The sequence below is a fragment of the Chaetura pelagica genome, unplaced genomic scaffold, assembly GCF_000747805.2.
Source record: "Chaetura pelagica isolate M959 unplaced genomic scaffold, ChaPel_1.0 scaffold412, whole genome shotgun sequence".
Taxonomy (NCBI): Eukaryota; Metazoa; Chordata; class Aves; order Apodiformes; family Apodidae; genus Chaetura; species Chaetura pelagica.
In genome coordinates, this window is record NW_009952690.1 from 367,863 (window position 1) to 388,384 (window position 20,522).

The 20,522-nt window shown below is 43.9% G+C and overlaps 1 protein-coding gene across 1 annotated transcript in view; it reads right to left on the bottom strand.

The window, feature by feature from the left end:
• Positions 1 to 235: 235 nt before the first annotated feature.
• Positions 236 to 20,522, bottom strand: part of NHS (Nance-Horan syndrome (congenital cataracts and dental anomalies)) — a gene marked incomplete at its 5' end in the record, with an annotated part of 263,114 nt that continues 242,827 nt past the window's right edge. Inside the window, 6 exons of the mRNA XM_009993834.1 lie at positions 236 to 954; positions 1,694 to 1,820; positions 2,323 to 5,280; positions 6,565 to 6,696; positions 9,993 to 10,185; positions 12,429 to 12,491. Coding sequence (XP_009992136.1) covers positions 330 to 954; positions 1,694 to 1,820; positions 2,323 to 5,280; positions 6,565 to 6,696; positions 9,993 to 10,185; positions 12,429 to 12,491 — 4,098 coding nt within the window. The remainder of the gene's footprint in view (positions 955 to 1,693; positions 1,821 to 2,322; positions 5,281 to 6,564; positions 6,697 to 9,992; positions 10,186 to 12,428; positions 12,492 to 20,522) is intronic.

Below are 20,522 nucleotides of genomic sequence, written 5' to 3' on the forward strand. Positions count from 1 at the left end.
AAATGAGAGTGGGACAAGTCAAATGAAGCTAAAATAAAACAGAGCAGACTACCTTCCTACTTTAGAAAATGTAACATAATAAATAGCTACAGCCGTAGTCCTCTCTTTCCCCAGCATCTTGCAAACACAAACACATTTAAACATCAATACCGCCCTGCAACTTTTTCTTTTTTTTAACTTTTCTTTTCCTTTTTTTTCCTTTTATTTTCTTTTGTCTTTTTTTTTGTTGTTTGTTTTTTTTTTTTGACTGCTACAGCATTGGCCTCTTATATTCACACCTCTACAGAGCCCAAGTGGTGTTGGCAGCCTGGCCCCGGCAGCCACGCAGCCTACGTTGAGCTCTGAGAAGACCGATCGTCGTGGGGGCTGCCATCCGAGTTCTCCGTCTCTCCTTCGGAGATGGCCTGCATCGGCGTGTTGTACAGCCTGCAGCGCACGCTGTACCGGCTGCTGCTGGCTGCCGGCGGGGCCCGGGAGCGCCCCACTCTTGAAGATGCTGACATGGGAAAGCTCTTGGAGGAGAATCCTTCCGCGTTGACCCTGGGGGAGCAGGGGGAGAGTGGGGACAATGCATCAGGGCTGACTGCGGGGGGAGACTCCTCGAGGCTTTGAGGGGTGTCCGCCGTCAGTTCTCCAGGAGACTTGGGTAAAATAGGGCTTTTCAGAATTTCCGTGGCAGACATCCTATAGCTGGAATCGGATCGGCTGCCCTTTTTAAGGAGTAGTAGTTTAAACTCTTCATTGGATGTGTTGGACTTTTTGGCATTCCGGTAGATGAGCCCAGGGGACCTCTGACTGCTTAAGGGAGTGCCCATGCTGCCGGCCGGTGGCACGCTGCTGGCGGGCAATGTGCTGCTGGCGGGAGGCTGGCTGCTAGTCCCAGATGAAGCTCTCAATCTGTTTCTTACAGAAAGGTCTCCAGAATCCTTTCTTCCAAGAACTTTCCTTTTTGATCTGCAGAAACACAAAGGAATGCTCCTTCATACGTTATCTTTGTAGAGTAACACTTCACGCTGGTCAGATTGACTGTGCTTTCATATTGGCTAGAGCTCTTGTAATCTCTCTGTCAAATGTCAGGGGCTAGCAGCGACTGATGGCACTTTAAGTCATGATAGCTCTTGTGCAATGAATGAGGCACTGAGCAACAGAGTCCCTCTCAACCTCAACTAGCTCTTCCCTAACAATATATGCATAACCAGCTGTTTTTCTAAAGACAACAATGCATACCGAGTCTTAGGTAATAAAAACAGTCAACGTAATGTGTTGAATATCAGAAATACGTTATTTCCGTCGTGATCACAAATTTCAGCTGACTACAAAATATCCTAAAATTGAAGAGATGCTTTCTCACCATTCTTGCTGCAATCACTCACTCACCAGAACGGAGCTGATGGGCAGAAGGCAGGAACCACTGTGGGTAGATTTCTTTGGAAATACATATGTTTGTTAGAGAGAATGGCCTGATGTTACTCGTAAAGCATCCTCCACATGCCATGAAGATATCCACAGTGCACACCAGACTACAATAAAGCATCTTTTAAAAGCTGCCTTTTAGAAAACTAAACTCAATAAAGTAAATAAGGTAGTTTCAGGACAAGACTTAACCATCAAATAACCATTCTACAGCTGTCATTAGTGGACAGCTGAGCAGGGCTGCATGTTACTGTTCCCCATTGCTGCAAGGTTAGGTCACCTGTGAATGACTGCGAACAGATCCTCAGTGGTGCGTGGTTTATTTGGAGACACAAAGACATCCTCAGCGTCAGCCTGCAACTCCTCACTCAGCGGAGACACAAGGGACTCATCACTTGGAGAAGACTCTTAAACAAGGGAAAAGGCCACACTATGAGTCAGACCCTGCCATGCTTTGCAAAAGCACTGCCAATGCAAGGCACTGGCTCAGTTCACAACTGAGTCACAACGGTCGACACCGCCATACAGACTTTATCCTCTAACCTAAACATCATGTGCATAGCATGTTAGAGCCCATAAAGGGAGCACTGCTGAAACCTGGATCCTGAAAGCAGGATCTCCCATTTACTGTGCTGTTGTGATAATGAGGCTCTTCTGTGCCCAGGACAAGCACTCCACCCTTTTGTATTTTTGGCTGAAATGTAGCACAAGGGAGGAAATACACTCTGAACACACTGAAAAAGCTTAAAATATCTGTGGGCTGTTCATCTAACAGAGTGGGAAGGTTCTATACTTAAACTTAGCAAGGCATGCTGATTTGCACCTCCAGCCTTTTTTTTTTAACTCCACCACCAGGTTATGTCCAAAGCTGCATGACAGGGTGTAACACAGAAAGAGTTCACAGCTCACCTTTCAGCAAAGGCTCCTCCATGCCACCTGCCGTCTCGTCCACCCTGCCATCATCAGAGGCACTTTTGGTTGAGATACCTGATGCGATATCGTTTTCCTGCTTGCAACTTGCTTCACCAAGTGAATTCACTGCTGATGTCTCTGCTTCATAGCCAGTATTCCCAGGCACATGGTGGCTTACATTGGGTTGATGCTTAAGCTGATCACTGATGGCCACTCCCTCCACCTGACCTAGGCTTTCTCCTGCAGGCCCAGCTTCCAGCCTTCCCTCACCACCTGCAGAGAGCTCTGGCTGAGCCTGCACTTGCTGAAGGTTGTGCTCTGTTTCTGCACCCTGGTCGGGTTTATTAGCTTCATCATCACCTGTGAGGACAGCTGAGCCCTTCTGAAACCCATCTGTGGAGACAGCACATATCTGATTCAGAGCATTTTCTGGCAAGCACTCAGTGACCAGGTGTGTTTGGTCCTTCCCAGCTTTGATTTCAACCAGACTCAGGCTTGCTGAAGTTACAGCTTCTCTCTCACAGCTATTCTGACCACTGAAAGAAGAGCTTTTCTGTAACAGTGGCTTTCCAGGGCCCCCTTCTGCTGGGGAAGCTTCAATGTACGACATTATGGCCTCCTCTGTGGAGTACTGGCGCGATACTGGCTTCTTAGCTAACAGCGGCCTCATTTTGCCTGGAGTAACATCGGTAGCCACCAGGGTGGTCTCCTGTATGGAGAGCAGGTCTGGGGTGCTGCCTTTCTGTTTCCCTCCTTCGGGCTTGTTGACTGCCCGGAGATGGACAGACTTGAGAACGGAGGGCGTGATGGCGAGGGCTGAGGGAGGGCTGGGATGCAGGGCTTCCCCAACAGTGCTCTGCTTGCTGTGGCTGAAGGCCTGCAGCTGGTGCCGGTGAGCAAAGGGCTTGCTCAAGACATTGTGAAGAGCACTTAGGTCGAGGTGAGTAGGAGGTATAATTGGCAGTTCAAGGTCTTTGCTCACCGAGGTGGTGCCATCTTTTGAGAGGGGCTGCTGCAGTGATGACTTCCTCTCCGGTACTTTCGGCTTCCTCTTGCTCCCCCCTGGAGACAAGGGTCCTGAAAAGAAAGCAGTCGGAAAAGAAGAGGTGGGTGTCTCTGACTGGCTGGGATAGCCACTGGAGGGTGAGGCTAACCCCGCCAGCTTCTCGGGGGAGGCCAGCTTAAATTCGTTATCGACGGAGGGGAGGGATGGGGTGGTGGCTCGTGACCCGGACTGGGATGTCTGGGATTCAGAGCTCTCCGGTGACTTGATGCATTCTATGACTGTAGTACCCGTAGCAGTGCTCGAATTGGACAAGGACCTGTAAGGATCGCTGGATTTCAAGTCGTTCAGAAGCCAGAGGTCTGCATAGTGAGGTTGTTCAGCACCTTCATCTTTAAAAGAGGGGATATCGGCAGTGTTGAATGGAGTGTCCTTTAACCCACCGTCACCCGGGTTTGCCCAGGGAAGCTCTTGCTTGGCCGGCACACTGGGGCCTTCCACTCGGGAAGGTATGTTTGAAAACTCAAGGGGCAGCTTCATTTCCCTGGCAGTGTGAGAGACATGCTGTCCACCACCGATCTTTGGTTCTTTCTTGTCAGGAAGGTCATTGCTGCCCTCCGATTTCCTCAAAGACGAGCTGCGTTTTGGTGGGGCTGGCTTTGCCTTTGGTTTCTTCAGCGAGATGCACTGCCGTCCCTGCCTCCTGTGGCTCATGCACTCCTGCCAGGTGCAGTCAGCCAGGCTGGAGGTCATGCTTCCAGTCTGGCCACTCTCAGAGCCCATGGCTGCATAGTTGCAAATATAACTTTTACTACCCTTGAGACCGCAGTCAAAGTGCATGGAGGTATAGTATCCTTCAGTATCCACAGAAAAGTGTGAGCTAGTGTCTGCCTTGTCAGAGGGGCTCTTTTCGAGGAAGCTGTCATAGGTGGCCATGCTGGTGAAGCTGGGGCATCCCAAGCTGTCTGCTTTTGGGCGCTCAGGGCTAAAGTCCTGGCGACAAGAAGCATCGTGGTGGTGGTGCAGGTAGTTCCACTCGCTGTCGCTTGTGTTGCTGTTGTTGGGGTCATCCAGTAAATCCGCCACAGTGGAGGTGAAGGAGCTTGCCCTGTGGCCCCTGACCTTGTCCACGTGGTCACCAAACTGCTCCATGATGAAGATGCTGGAGTCCTCGTTGGCATTGGGAGCAGTGTTGAGCGACAGCTCAGAGTCACAGTGTGAAGAGCCTGTCAGTGGAGGAGAGGCAGCAGGAGGAATCGTTTCAGACGTCTGGGAGGGACATGTCGAGCTGCTTCCACTCCAGTTGCCACTGGAGGACTGGTGGTCATCTTTCTGATCCATGTGGCTACTGAGCAGGACTCCTGCTGTGGAGATAGAGTGAATGGGGCTCCCAAAGGTGTCCGAGTTGGATGAAATCTCGCAGCTGCCCGAATCAGCCATCCTTGAGAGTCGTGACCTCCCCCTCTCACCAATGCTGTGTTCAGGGCTGTGCAGGTGCTGAGGACAAGTTAAACTGATGGTCTGATGCTCTTGTGAACCCGGCTTGCCCAAGACCTCCTTCCCCTTTTTCAGAATCCTCTCCTGGCCAGCTAGGAAGTGCTGTGCTTCGTACCCTGCACCCTTGGTGGTGGCATCCTGATGGCTCTCGCTGGCCCGGGCACCCTCACGAGGAAGACTCCGTGAGCGGATGCGGTTGCTGACAGCAGCAGCGAAGACAGCATCTCCGTTGTCTGCCAGCACCAAGATGTTGCCGGCAGAGTGGGAGAGGGAGGCAACAACGCTCTGCCCCCTCTGGGCGCGGATCCGCCGCCGGGAGGGAGCAGCTATCAGGATTTCTTCTGTCTGGCACTCTGAGTCCCGTGTCCCCGACCTCCTGCTGCTGGAGCTGGAGAAGTCTGGGTTTGCGTGCACAATCACATTGCGCTCTCTTGCCACCGGTGACTCGTCTGAATCTAGGACACACGGAAAGCCGAGTGAGTGGGAGACAGCTCCGTGCTTGCTGGCGCGAGACGACCCGCGGAGCAACCCAAGAAGCATTATCTGCTGTATTATTATTATTTTTTTTAATCTTGCTGAGCACTGGACCAAATTTAAATTTGCTATAAAGACTATATAAGGCAGACCTCATCCCAGTGAGGTAGGGAAATTCTTCTAGTCCTGCAATGTGATCTCAGTTCTCCTATTTCTGCAATGTGATCTCACATGGAGCTGATCTTGCTGTGATAAATATTAAGATAAATATTAAGTTTTCAGTTTTTGTCACTCTATTTCAGCTAGTTAAATGCAGTTTTCAGGAGTGGCTGCTGGACAAAACACTCCATGAGCATCTAAAAATAATTATATTTTGACTACTTCTTTGTTCAGAATGTCCATTATTTGCTTCTTTACTACCAAGAATATTTGCAAAGCCACAGGATCTTTCTTTCATAGGTTCTCTGGTTGCTTATTTCCTATGATAAACACATGCCTTCTGCTTCCCAATCAAGTTTCACAGCAATGGACCAAGATAACAGAGCCATCTTCAGGTGCAGATGAACATTAAGAAACAATGATCCTATTTCTTTTGTTTTGCATTAATACCAATTTCACAGTGGATTTGCCACCCTCAATAGAATTGATCCTAATTCACCTGGGACAAAAAGTGAGGTAAGCCATTCCATTTCAGGCAAATATTCTTGGTAATAAAGAATGAAAGGAAGGAGTCAAAGACAAGCGTGATAAATAAAAGGAATGTTTAGCAAAGCTGCCTGTAGGGTACCAGCAGCTGTCTCTAAGGCAGATATCCAACTGCACATCTGAGTGAGTTATCCAGCTATTGTGACAGCTCATCATCACTTTGCTGAGCCACATCTGTCAGTCCTTTACCTTAAGCTCCTCTTACACAAGAAAAAACTTTCACTTAATCTAGTTACTTTTTATGCACATAACTATGGGTTCGTAACAGAAATAAAATGAAAAAAAAAAGAACTGATTAACATTTACACAATAAGAGCTGAACACGTACATCTATATTACTCGGTAAAGCCCCTGGTCCATCAAGGCCATATGGAGTAATATAGCATTGCTTACTGTAGTAAATTAAAAAAAAACCAACAAAAAACCACATAATTCTCAAACTCCACACACATTTACGTTTTTGAGGTTTTGTTTCTTTGGAAGGCTGACTACCAGCTCATATCTCTGCAATTTAAGTTGGTTAGAAAGCTATCTACGGAAGATTTGTAGTTATACTACACCTATTTCCTGTTGCACTCTTCTGGGGATGCCAGAGATGGTTTTCCTCCTCCTCAACTTTCGTCTCCGCTGTAGTACAGATTGTGAATGAACAAGAGAGCAGCGTATACTAGCCTCTCTGTCAAAACCAACTCCTGCAACCCATAAATAGGTCTCATTAGCCTTTAGAAATAGTAAACAAATTTTAATGGCTGGAACACAGTGGAGCTATGTGAGCTTGGATTAAGCCTGTGAATAAACATAAGGGAGCCCTTATGTAGCTCTTATAAAATTATATCACAGTATATCACAGTTTTACATTTAAGTCCAGCTCCCCCTCAGCAGCCTGGTCTGCCAAAAATAACAAAAGGAGTAAAGGGAAGAAAAATAAAACAAATAAAAAAAAAAAGAAAAGAAAATCAGGAAGGAAAATAGAGTTGAGAGCTCTTGGTAACAGGGCATCTTTCTTACAGCTATTTATCCATCTGCCATAGGGTCAATGACAGTAACTTGTCTGCAAAGAGTAATCTGCTCAGCTATAGCCTGACTTCTTTTAACCATCTAAGCGTAAGAAAACAATTTAGCGTTATAAGGCCATATTGCAGTATCTGGGCACTTCTTAGGAGACCAATATGCTAAGGGGGCTAACGTTTCAGAAAGGAAGGAGACAGCTAAAACAGGGGCAAGTCCCCATGCAAGTTTAGAGAGCAGTCTTCATGGCCAACAGTGAGAAAAACAGGCAGCTGCTATTTATTTACATGCATCAGTAAGTGGCCCGATTTTCTCAAGTGTACAGCACAGATCTCACGGATGCATGGGATTCTGCTCTGGGAATCCAATCATGCAGTCAATTAAGATCCTCAGTTTGGATTTCAGAGCCCAAGTTCACAGACACACTTATTTATGACCATGATTTCACAGAACAAGCAGGAATTCCTCATTTTTCTTTATGTTTCCATGACATTAGCACAGGGAACTGTCTTTCACTTTGTTTTTTACACTGTTATCAAAATAAAGTTGAAAGGAGGCCCACCAGAAGACCAGTTCCCATCTGTGCTGGCTTTTCACACAACTGTACACCCATACTCTCTAAAGCTGACATGAGACAGGTTGGAAAAAGTGTGCCAGGTCTATAAAAACACTAACATAAGGATCACTGGTACAGTGGTTTGTAATCTTAAGAAAACCAAACAAACTAAACCAAACAAAAGGGAAAAAAAAAAGTCCTGATAAGAAGCTCTATTTTCATAGCGTATAATTATAGAAAACATAATTATACACAGACATACACATACATATTACACTACATAACAATGTAAAACATTAAAAAGTAACTTTCTTGTAAAAGTTCTTCTTGAAATCTACTACAGTGAAATAGAGGCTTCAGACAGATGTCCTGTAACCACCAATGCCCCTGGAATAAGCAGAGGAAGAACTTTCTTTAATATGAAACAAAAGTGCTGTAATCTCCAACAACAGTAATTTTGTTAAAAAGTGAACATTTCTCAGGGTTGGGAGAAGCTTAAAAAACGAAAACAGAGAACTGAAAGCAAACTCTTTGAAACGAAAAATCAATCATCATCATTGCTGGTTTTCCAGCAACTGTGAGTTAGCTGAACATGCTCTGTGTGCCAGATGCACGGGGGTCATCTCCGAGAGGAAAGTGGAAGAGGGTATATCCTCCCCGTGACGCATACAAATTATTCCCATTAGTGCTAATGAGAATGATACACATAAACATCCAGAAGATTACATACCATTCTTGATCTGTAAAACTGATCAGTGGAAATTTGGTTCCAATGTATGGCAGGTGGAGTCTAGGCAAAAATGGCTATTACTGGAAAAGTTAACATCGGTCCCAGACCTAACTCTCCTCTGAACTGCATTAGGTGACATTAGCCATGTTAGCCTACACCAGTTAGGGTCCTACACTGAATCTAGAAAGAGCATCACTTCAACACCAGCTTTACCTCATGGAAATGTGACACGCTATCTATAACCTTCCATGGGGATTTCTATCAGCAGTGCCCAACCTGCAACCTTGACCAGCTGTCTCCCAGCCTCCATCCCGGCAGGGCCTATGCAGGCAGCTCTACCAGCCAGCTGCTGTCCTCCTGCAGGGCCCCAGCTGGCCAGAAGCATTGTCCTGGTGGCAGGGACAGCAGCTCCTGGCTGCCACCTGCCCAAGCAGGCAGAGCTGCTGGCACTCTGCAATGTCACTTCCACTGCCAGGGCAGAGGGGAACCCGGACCATTTTGCCGTCACCAGGAGGATTCATACAGTTGATGGTAGAGCAGATAGGCACTTGTCACCCAGACACTATAGGGCAGATGTGCTGCAAGCCTAAAAGCCCAGAGCCCCTTGGTAGGGGGCTGTAGCTGGACTATGGGCATACAGCCCCCCCAAGCACCATGATGAACCCCACAGTGTGTCTTGCAGGATAGTTGGGCACCGCTGATAGACATGGGAAAGAGCAATGGGATGTGAGGGGCTGTGACCTCCCCCCCAGCCCCCCACTTGCTAGGAAAACTGAATTAAATACAAATATTTTCTCTGGGGAATGAAGGCTAACTGAAAGCTCCCTGCTTTTTTTTTTTTTATTTTATTTTTTATTTATTTTTTTTTTTCCGATTGTTTATCCTCAAGTCTATAACTGTGGAAGTCAGCCCCCTTTACACTCTCACATTAATCAAAAATTGGTGCAAAATATTACTGAGCAAAACTCAGACCAACTTTTTGTTTACCATAGCCCTCTGGAAGGAGAGAAAGAGAAAAAGAGAAAGAGAAAAATAACCTGAATTTTTGTTCTAGAAATAAGCAATCTATCACAATTAGTAAGTAACACAGCTGCTTCTATAAACAAACTGTTCCTCAGATAAATCTAGTCAAAAGTATTTAAATGCTATAGAAATAAAAGAAAATGCCATTACTATACCTTCAGCATAGCTGCATGTAAAGAGATCTCAGAGTGATGGTTTGCATACCACACAGTCATGCCTTGCATGTTTAAAGCACTGCAAATAGTAGCCTACATTCTCTAGTTTCTCTTCTCCTGCTACACATGATAATCATATGATTAATTTTGGTGGCTTTCTGCATTATTTCAGTCAGCTACATTCAAAAAGTTATTTGAGGTCTTTGTAAATACAGACTGTAGGTTATATACACAACAAAAGTACATTGTTTATACAGGGAACCAGTGTTATGTTACACTGTATAACATGACTCTGAAAATACAGGCCAAATTAATCCTAGATGCGGCTTCAGTGATTCCAGCGGTCACGCATGAGGGATGAATTTAGCCCACTGTCTTCCAGAAACTAAATCCTCAAGCTAGGGTCTTTTCCCCCAGACTGCACAATCCCATGACTTCAAATAAATTAAACAAAGTAAGTACTTGATCTGCCTTGAACCATGCAATAAATAAATAAATAATAGAAGAGATTTGTACCAGTGACATTGATGGGGATAATGCAAGAAGAAATCACTTGGGCATCTTGTTTCATTTTCTCCTCTGGAGTTGGGAGAGGTAGTGCTTTACTCCAATTGGTTTGTTTATCCAGTGTAGAAGGGATATTATGTATTGGATTTTTCGGCCTCTGCCCTAACATGACATCTGTATCTTCGTCCTCTGGTGGATGGGACTGCAAATGAATACATTCAAAATCAGTGTCTCCCACTCAGACATACAAGGCTAATATTGAAATAAAGCAGACACACAGATCAGAAATCAATTACAGGGATGCAAGGAGAAAATGTTCGCTAAATTACACAGCACAAGCTAATCTTCAATGGAAAAATAACATCCAGCTAATAGAAGAAAAATACCTCAACATCCTGGAAACTAGTCAGCCTCTTTACAGTGACATTTGCAGGACATCTTCTCCATCAGAAGGGGCATGTCATGAATTCCCAGATAGCCATTGCGAGTGCCCTCCATTACCACCAGTGTTAGACCTGTGGGCCCTCATTTGCACCTGCAACCTTTTGAACACCCAAGTCTGCTGATTACTTGCGATGACTGGTCCCATTTAACCATTCATTTTAAGACCAGCATCAGAAGGCCCAAAGTTCTAAAGAAGACCCCTTTGTGCTTCAGAAGAACATCTGTATTTCGTTTTTACCAACTCAGATGATGAGCAGACTGAAGTTACAGCCACCCAGCAGTTAGGGGGTGGGAAGCGGCAGGGGTTAACAGTGCTGAGGTGGGGGGACAGCGGCCAAGGAGAAGACTAGCGACTACCAGAAGAAATTCAAAGGGTTATTTAGAAACTGCACATTTTTACAGCATGCTATGAAAAGCGCTAGAAATGGAAAATAAAGAAACAGAGAGAAAAGTAAACTGCATGGAAGAAACACAGATGGTTTGTTTTCTTTTGGAAGAAATAGCAAATCCCCCAACGACACCCTGTCTTGCAAAGCCAGTATAATTTCATCTATTAAAAGATAAATGAATTAAATGCATTTTCATGTGGTGCTCACTAGGAGCTTGGGTTTGGGGTTCTCTTTTGTTTGCCAAAAAATAAATAAATAAAAAAAAATAATCTGTTTTGTCTGGAAGGGACAGAGGGTAAAAAAAACTTACCTTTTTTTTCAGCCTAATTTCCCTCCATTTTTCCATTAATACATTATTCTATAAGCTGTGATAACTCTTCAACCAGCCCAGGATGTCCGTCTGCCTCTTGGTTTTTAAAAACGAAGCACAATCCCTTTCAGGCTGGCTTTCTCTTCAGCCCTGAATTCCCAGCTGCTTAACTACCAGCCTTCCCCCTCATGCCTGCTGCTTGCGCTTCATTTGCCAGTTTTAGTTTTGGTAGCAAACATGGTAAAGATAAAATACTGCTCTCCAACCCCTTGGCAGGGTGTTGAGCAGGTGGGTGTTGAACACTGCAAGATCATGCCTGGGCTGCCATTGTATTTCTGCCATTCTTCCACCCAGGCTCCTCACAAATCCCAGGGGAATTAGCTGTCTCCAGCTTAACAAACAGCATATAGCTCCTGGCCTCAAAAGCATTCAGGATTTTAACTCGGCAGCTACTATTTAAACTGTTGGAGGGCACTTACTTACCTTGCCAGGGTCACCTCCCGCAGCACCCCGAGACCCAAGACAACACACGAGTCCTCCTCCCGCCCGCAGAAAAACCCCTTTTCCCACATAGGATTTCAGTCAAACGTCGCAGCTTTCTTTCTGCCTGCAGCTTTTGTTCCGATCCCCGACAGACGTGAATAGCTCATATAAACTTCCAGCACAAAAGACTTTGTTTCCTAGGTAACTCCCCCCCAAAAAAAGTTTGATGCATGCAAAAAAAAACCAACCAACAATCCCTTGCACACACACACACTCGGGGACACACACACACACTCGGACACACACACAGAGGCTGCATTTGTTGCCAATTCCTCCCCTAGATGACAATGAAGCACTGGACAAAGCAGGCAAACTGACCCTGGCTGCCAGAGCTCCTCCTCTCCAAACTGTGGCATCACCAATGGGCAGAGAAGAAATACCCGCTGTCACGCTGGCATTTCCCAGTTTCTTACCGTTTAGGAAAAAAAGAAGAAAGGGGCAGTTCAGCAAAGACCTTGCAAGAGAATGAAATGCAGTCACTAATGCTATTAAGCCTGTCCCAGTTCAGGTCTTTTAAAGGAAGTGACAGGAGTAGGTGGCCTTGTTGCCACAAGCTCCTGAAACCCATCCACGGTGAAGAATGAAATGAGGGGGTAAAAAAAGTCATTATTTTTTACTGATAAAGAGCAAACCAGAAAAGGCTTCTTTTAGCGCAGTAAAGTTAGCACGTGAAAAGCAAGCAAGAGGAAGGGTTAGAATCTGCAAGGGAGAAGAGTTGAGACAGGGCTGTTAGTTGAGGATTGCTTGTTTTTCCAGTACCTTTCTACTCCAGGGGGTCATGTGGCAACATTCAACTGGGGAGGGCGAACGGGTGCTGATAAACTATAAATGTGAAATGTAAAAAAAAATAAAATAAAATTAAAAACATACATAAAACGTTCCTGGCAAAAGCACATATTTTTGGTCTGGATAAATTATCATCGGAAGCAAAACAAGCTGAGATTTCCACCCTATTTCCTCCTGATGGGTTTGTTCCCCAGAACAGACTACTTTTCTACAAAGTGCAGCTCATGCAACTGTGCCCACAGAATGGTTTGAACCCCTATGAAGTCTGTGATGATTTTGCTTTCTCAGAATAGACAAAACCGCAGTGAAATTGGTTCAATTTCCTTGTACAGTCCTGCTTAAATTGTCCCAAGAATGCTTTGTATCGATTTGGTAACTCAAACTGTGTACTGCCTGGAGCTGAAGCAGAGCAAGATAGTGATCCAATTACATTATAAATGATCTATTTCATCACATAAGAGTATTTTTTTGCATGAGGTATTTAAGCAATGGTTATAAATAGTGCTGGTCCTGAGGGTGACTTATCAAATAAATTGTTTCTAAGGTTTTCTGCTGTTATCATTACATCTCTAAGGTTGTAATAATTGTGTCAGGGTTACAACAGCAAATTGGCTTATTGTCACTTTTTATAGCACTTGAAAGAACAAACAGAGATGCTCAGAAGTTCCTCATCTTGGTGAATCTCTGAAATCCTCTTCTTGTGGAAATTCTGGTTGATTTGTTGCACTGTCTTGTGTTCAAAACCAAGGGTGACTTCTTTTGAAATAAGAAATAAAACAAAGAAAGAGATAAACAAAACAAGCCTCTTGATCACACTGGAAAGCTCTAGTGTTTGTTGGTGGGGGTTAATATCTCTCCCTGCGTTAGTTAGCAGACCTGCCAAAGAATCCTATTGACATTTTTCCTCCCAAGCATTATCAACACCGCTCTGAGGGATGAAGCACAAATCTCAGTTTGAAAAATTGCATTATATGGTCTCCTCTCAGAATAAAAGTTGTGGTGAGTATCAAAAGGCCTAATTCTCCATCTTCTCCTATTCTCTTCCGAGGTACACAATACCTCCTACTTTGCCCTGGTCCCATGTGCAGGTCTAAAACCAAGGGAAGCCTCCAAATGAGCTGCCCATCAGCCTTACAGGAGAGCACAGGGGAGAAATCAAACAGGACTGTTCCCAGTTAACATTTCCAGCAGGTTAGTTTCTACCCAGATCAGTGCAAAAGCAGTTCTCGCAGGCTGGGAAAAGTCCTTGTTGCAGGACAAACACCTCTGTTCATGCAACAAAGGGTGTGGAGATACTGAAGACATGAACCAGTTAAGTCTGGCTCTTCAGATACAAAAGGGTGATATCACCCTTGGTTCTTCAGCTGAGTTTCCAGTCACCTGTTCTGAGCAGACTGACTGCAGTTAGTGGGATCAAAGTTTGATCTGAAATTCATCTTCACCATGGAAGGTGTTGGAGGATCTCTGGGGAGAGTCAAGACAGGGGGAGACAAACACCACTGAGGTGATGAGAGTTCAGGATATTAAACTCATTGCAGTGTCCCACAAAGGTCTATGATGGTCTTAGTGCAGAAGAAGAAGGGAACAGGAGGAACCTCCTGCCCAATCTCCAAGCACAGCTATGCAAATGAGCTGCTCAGGGGCAAACCTTCCCAGGAGAAAGAGCAGGACCTTGACTTTGGCCTCAAACAACATCTGGCTATGCATCTGTCTGTCCTGTCCATGCAGGGCTTTCCTACCTCCCCTGTGTGCCACTGTGCCTGAGTCCTCCAAGAAAACACCTGTCTGGTTATGCATACCCACAGACATCTGATGTACCAAACTATCAGGTCTTTGATAAAGCATGGCAGGACAAACTTCCTAGGTAGGTTCCTACAAGAGGTAGAACAAAAAGGGAAGTGACCAACAGAATTCAGCTCTTGCAGTCACAGTGGTGCTCCTGAGAAAGCCAGTGCCACCACTACCTCTCCAAGGGGTCCTGAGGTCAACTACTCCCTGTTCCAATGTAGTGCCCACCGCTGGGCAGCTGAGGGACATGGGGGTATAGCAGCAGCCTCAGCATTTCAACACCTCTACACTGGGGGAGAGAGAGAGCTGCCTCTCTTAAAATGTTCTCATTCATTCAGAAGACCAGAATATCTCTAAATGTCCTGAGTAAATACGTAATTAAGAAAGAAATTATTATTATATACCCGAGGCTGTTCTGGTCTGATGGGCAAATCTGCAGTTAAGCAGTTTTCAAAATGAATTTCTTTTGTGTGGGTGTGCTTGGCAAACAGCAATGGTGATAATCAATCTGTTAAATACAAAGCTAGAATACTTTAAATAGGCATTTTTCTTTAATGGGCTAAGATTGCTTTGAAACCAAACTGCTGTGTAATTGCTTGAATAGAGATTTATTCTGCACTCACTGACAAATCTTTATATTCTGAGCTATCCCATCAACTTCACTTGCAGAGGTGCCATTGTGCTTGTGAAGCTGCTTTGCAGTAAAAATCTTCGTTGCGTATGCACGTGATCTGGTTTCTCAGTGCTCCATATCTCTTTGATGTGAAAGTCTTTGTTTTCTGTGCACTACAACAAAAAAGTCAGGTGTCCAAGTCGGAACCAGTCAAGAAGACTTCCCCTACAGAGAACAAGGTATTGCCACAGAGCAATTCAGTTCACCTTCCTTCAGCACCTAACGCAGGGTGAGATGATGCACCCCTGTACACCCTTTCCACTGCTTTTAGGAAGAGCTTAGCATTACTGGCAAGTACTTAAGTAAGGACACACAAATCACCCTTTTAGCAAATGAAAATCTTAAATCCCATCAGTGACAAAGAAGCAATTTTGCACATGAGAAACTTGCCAGCCTGACAATTTATGGGCCTGCCCCATTTATTGTCCCAGAGCTGGGATATGGAGGAGGAAATGAATGGGCCAGTAACAGGACAAAAATGCCACTTCAGTTCCTCTTCTGTTTTCCTTTCCCCACAGCTTTGAGATGTCACTGTTGTTTGGAATCTTCAAGAAATAAGGGAAGACTAATGAAATAAGCATCATTTGCATTAGATCATGCCCCTAGTCTGCTTCACAGGAGATACTGGGATTTCAAATTTAGAGCATAGGGTGTATTGAACACAGTGCAATAGCAAGGGCCAAAACATAAGCCTAAGAAAAAAGAAATATTTTTTTGTTCCAGCAACTAAAGGTGTTGCGAGAATGCTAAGGCCTCATCAAGAGCATTAATTCTCAACATATTTGTCAAATGTAGGCATGGCTGAGTTGACTCCTTCCCCTCAGCTATGTTTTCACCATGTATGGAAGGTGTTACCTTGCAGGACTTCTAAGTGGCTGAGTCACAGTCCCCAGCAGTATAGGGCCGGGGCTGGCAGAGCCTACTCAGCCTTGGCAAGGAGAGGAGGCAGCTAGCAGCATGGTGCTCTTCACTAGAGGATTAATTTTGACTCCTGCTGCCTAAAAATTGCAGCTAATAAAAAGCATAAGGGATCAATGTTATTTCTGACTTTAGGCTTCTATAGCACTGGCTGGGGGAAATCTCCTTCCGAGGATGACTTTATGATTAGAGTAGGAGATTCACCTGAGCAGAACATTAGCATGTGTCTGCAAGCTTCATTTTCAGCAGTGAGCAGAACATATGCAGGATGCTTTCACCCTCTGTGAGTACAGAAATAATACGTACTTATTAACAGTACTTCATGTTTGAAAGCAAACATTTGTGTACCACAAAGGTGACATGTACAGTAAGTGTGAACTAGCGTTTAACCCCACATTCACATGAGCCAAGTACTGATTCCTCCTGTGGCCGAGGGTGAAAGCTCCCTATCATCCTTTCTCTGCCTGTAAAACAGAGAGCCTGCTGCTTCATTAAGTCACAGCAGTTCAAGAAAATGGTATTGATTTACATGTTGGAAAAATTAAAGGGTCTGGTAAAAGGAGAAAAAATACTAATGAAAGCCTAGCAGCTTTTCAGTGTTTTCAGAGCACAGCTGACTACTTAATTAGAAATTAACATTTGTACCTATACAGCAGCTTCCTTATGCAGTCATCTGATGCTGAAGAGAAAACAACTGGAATATTTTTGACCATGCTATTTCTGATGCAAAACACAGCCCGGCTCACCTGCCTCCTCCCAACTACATTTCCATATGTTTCATTCCTCTCAAGTTTTTGTTTTATCTGCTTGTGGGTGTTAGCTTTTCTTTTGGAGCATTACAAATGTGATCTGTTCAAGTATTGACAATCCTTTAGAGATTAATGTATTGCTCCAATGTTTTGACAAGGTAAAGACAAAAATAAGACATGTTTTCTGACAGAAGTGATACCATGCATGGCATTCCAGCAGACAAAGGTACAAAATAATAATCCCACGACACAGAGTAGTAGGTATTATGCTTCTTGCACAAACAGTGCTATACCAGTTCATTCTGATTAATAATGCCAGGTAGGTTTTATTTCTAACAGATACAGCAGGATTTTCACACAGAAAGTGCACAGCCCAATTCATGCCCAGCCCTTAACTCAGTTATTTTTTACTCAGGCTTTGTACAGCTCCAGAACAAAACTGTGTGAAAGTAAATACCTTCAGTTGTGATTCCCTTTGCTGTACAAAGCATGCTAAGGCAGACCACAGGAATATTTTTTAAATGGCAGGGAGATGGAATAAATTACCTGATGCATTGTTTTCTCTTCAAATTTGCTCTAGCTGAGGTCTCAGGGAGAGGCAAAGCCTGGCTGGAAAACAACCGTCTGTTTTTTGTCTCTTGATTTCTGCTCAGATTATAATTATGAACAAACTAACACTGAACTTTGTGCAACTGTGAGTGTGAATTTCCAAATATTATGAGTTCCTTCCTCCACCTCCATTGTTATAACAGCTGTGCCATGAGGGGGTTGAGAAACTGTGGTCCCATGACATTTTGAACTTGAGCACTGAGATTTTGAAGCCTGGCTGGATGGACTTGGGGAAAGCAGAGAAAGAAAATATGCAGAGAAAATAAAAGAGAAGGCTGAAATGCTGTTGGAATGACACAGCATCTTCACACTCAGTGACTGGCCTCAGCAGTGCTACAGGCAGGGTTGTCATGGGAACATGTGTAAGGATTATTTCCCTCATTTTCCCAAGTCCATACCTTCCTCTTACTCTCCTCAGATTATTGATTATTTTTTTTCAGTGGCAAAAATGCCTAATGAATGATACTTATACATGTTTTTGGTTGTGTAGTTTGCCTGTGTAGAGAGAGACTAAGTATGCTAGAGTTTTTCTTCTTTAAAAATTAATTACTGGTATGGACAGGAAAGTAAAATCATGTCTGCAAAGCCAGAAGGAGCACAGAGAAAACAGTGCTTAGTGCTTCTTGAAGTCTAAGAACTAGAAAGGATGCAATGAAATGATGAGGTATGAAGTTTGAAACAAATAAAATATATATATTTTTTACAGATTGTTGAAGTCATTGTCACAAGGATACAGTTGAGGCCAGTGGTGTAAATTTGCTTAAAAAATTGATTAAACAAGTCTCAAAACCAATGCAGACAGGTTCCATGGTGGCTGTTATTCTGTGTTTGATTTCTGGATCAAGAGTTCTGTAACCAGTTTCTCCATTAAACTGGATGGATAAATCATGAGACAATAAAAAGCATAAACCATGCCCTGTTCTTATAGTCTTTCCAAAAAGAACCCCTTTGCAAACCGAAAGAGGGTATTTTTAGATTAGATATTAGGAAGAAATGCTTTCCTGTGAGAGTGATGAGACTCTGGGACAGGTTGCCTAGAGAAGTTGTGGATTCTCCATCCATGGAAGTGTTCAAGGCCAGGTTGGATGGGGCTTTGAGCAACCTGGTCTAGTGGGAGGTGTCCCAGCCCATGCAGGGGGGTTGGAACTAGATGATCTTTAAGGTCCTTTCCAACCCAAACCACTGTGTGATTCTGTGAGCTTTCATTACACAAATTTGGACTATTCCTGTAACAAGACTAGACTGTAAAGCTGCCTCCAAACTTGTTTGGGACAGAAAAGATCCTATGTAATTTCTAGTTCTCTACATCTTCTCCATGACAAAGTGATCTTGTGATGGAACAGTCCAAAATGTCCCTCTAGAGCAACTCACATGGGAATTGCTTTGGACTTTAATTGATTTATTCAGCAAATATAGAATCGTTTTGGTTGGAAAAGACCTTTAACATCATCAAGTTCAACTATTAACCTAGCACTGCCAAGTCCACCACTATTCCCAAGTACCACATCTACACAGCTTTTCAGTACCTCTAGGGATGGTGACTCAACCACTTCCCTGGGCAGCCTGTTCCAATGATTGTCAACACTTCTGGTGAAGAAATCTTTCCTAATACCCAATTTAACTGCCCCCTGGCACAACTTGAGGCCATTTCCTCTTGTCCTATCATCCTATGCCATGAATAAAAAGTTTTTTGAGGATTTAACATCTTTAGTTCATTGATAAATAGATGATACAAGTGACTGGTACCAGATACCATTTTAGGATTTAACATCTTTAGTTCATTGATAGATGATACAAGTGACTGGTACCAGATACCAAAGATTATTGGGAGCCTCTGAAGCAGACATGAATTTAAAGATATCAAAAAGCTTAGGCCAAAAAGGGCATGCTAACCAAGAACAGCGTTCTCAACTTTCTCTTATAATGATATAATTAAGTTGTGAAGGCTGGCATAATATGAATTAGTTATTCATTGTTGCAGCGTCTAGTAAAAATATCTGATTAACCTTCTGCCAGACAGAGCGTTCATGTGCAGCTTCGTCTTGCCTTATTCACTTGTTCTACAGTTGCCCCACGAACAAGGAATGGGTCAAAACACTCTGAAGTACTCTGGCCTTGGAGTATTTGCAATTACCAAAGCAGAACAATGCCAGATGCCTTGAAATATACAGGATGACAACCTCCGAGCAGCTCTTGCTTGCTCCTGCTCTAGAAACACTGAACCTGGTCAGCTGCCAAAAAAAGGCCCAAGATGTGTGGGCACAAAGCTTAGTATTTTTCCTCTTGAAAGGTAAAAGGTGGACTTGCTGATAAAGCCAAGACATCTGCATTCAGCATGACTTAATTTTGTCAACTAATAGAGGATTCAGAGGGTTGCTCACTATTTATTATTTTTTTTGTGTGTTCCACAGATGGAAGTAATGTCTAAACCTCTCTGTTTTTTTTCCAAACACAGCAAAGATTCAGGCCTTTCACCACTGAGTATGCATTTTCTAAAGACATGCGTGGCTCCCCATCTGACACTAACTAAGCTTTATGTTCAATATACTGTCCAAACAATTATCTGTGACTAGTTTTGATCTGTAACACGGGGTCACCTCTCCTTTACCTTTCAGTGACCCTACAACAGCATTAGGTTTGATGATGACTTATAAAGAAGAAACAGGCAAGTCTGTTTCTTCTTTATGTCTTCCTTCTCTTTTCTATGCTGTCCCTTCACATCAAGAGATCTTATTTCAGTTGAATCATAAGGCCTGCAAGTTTAACCACTTCAAAGCCTACAGTGATGATGATGCTTTCCTCAAAATTATCCAGATAAGCAGCCAAAAAGCCAGAATAGTAAAATTAATCAAAACCTTATCAAGGATTGCATGCTTTCAAGTGAGAGGCAAAACTCTTCCTATCAACTGTCTAGCTGATGTTTTGGTCCCTGGACAGATGCTTTACACTGTGACTCCTTTACCATTATAGTATTTCTGTAGGGTAAATATAATGGATTTGGATGAATGTACTTGGATTTTTAAGCCAAGCAGGTGATGATTCAGTTGCTACACACTTATAATGTGCTCATGAGTGTAGCATCTCTGTAGATGCCAATGTCCTTGTACCTGCAGATGTAGGACAGATCTACCCCAACACTGATGGCTGGCATTAGACATACACATCACTTAAAAGTCAAATCCATGTCTGACTTGTGGAGTTTTAGCTGGTCTGAGGAATGCAATGGCTTTTAACACAGGGCAGAATGTAGCTATGGCACTTTCATGGGTCAAACACCCTGAGCCATGGAGGTACCAAAGTACTGCTGAAACCAGTGGGAATTATCAGCCC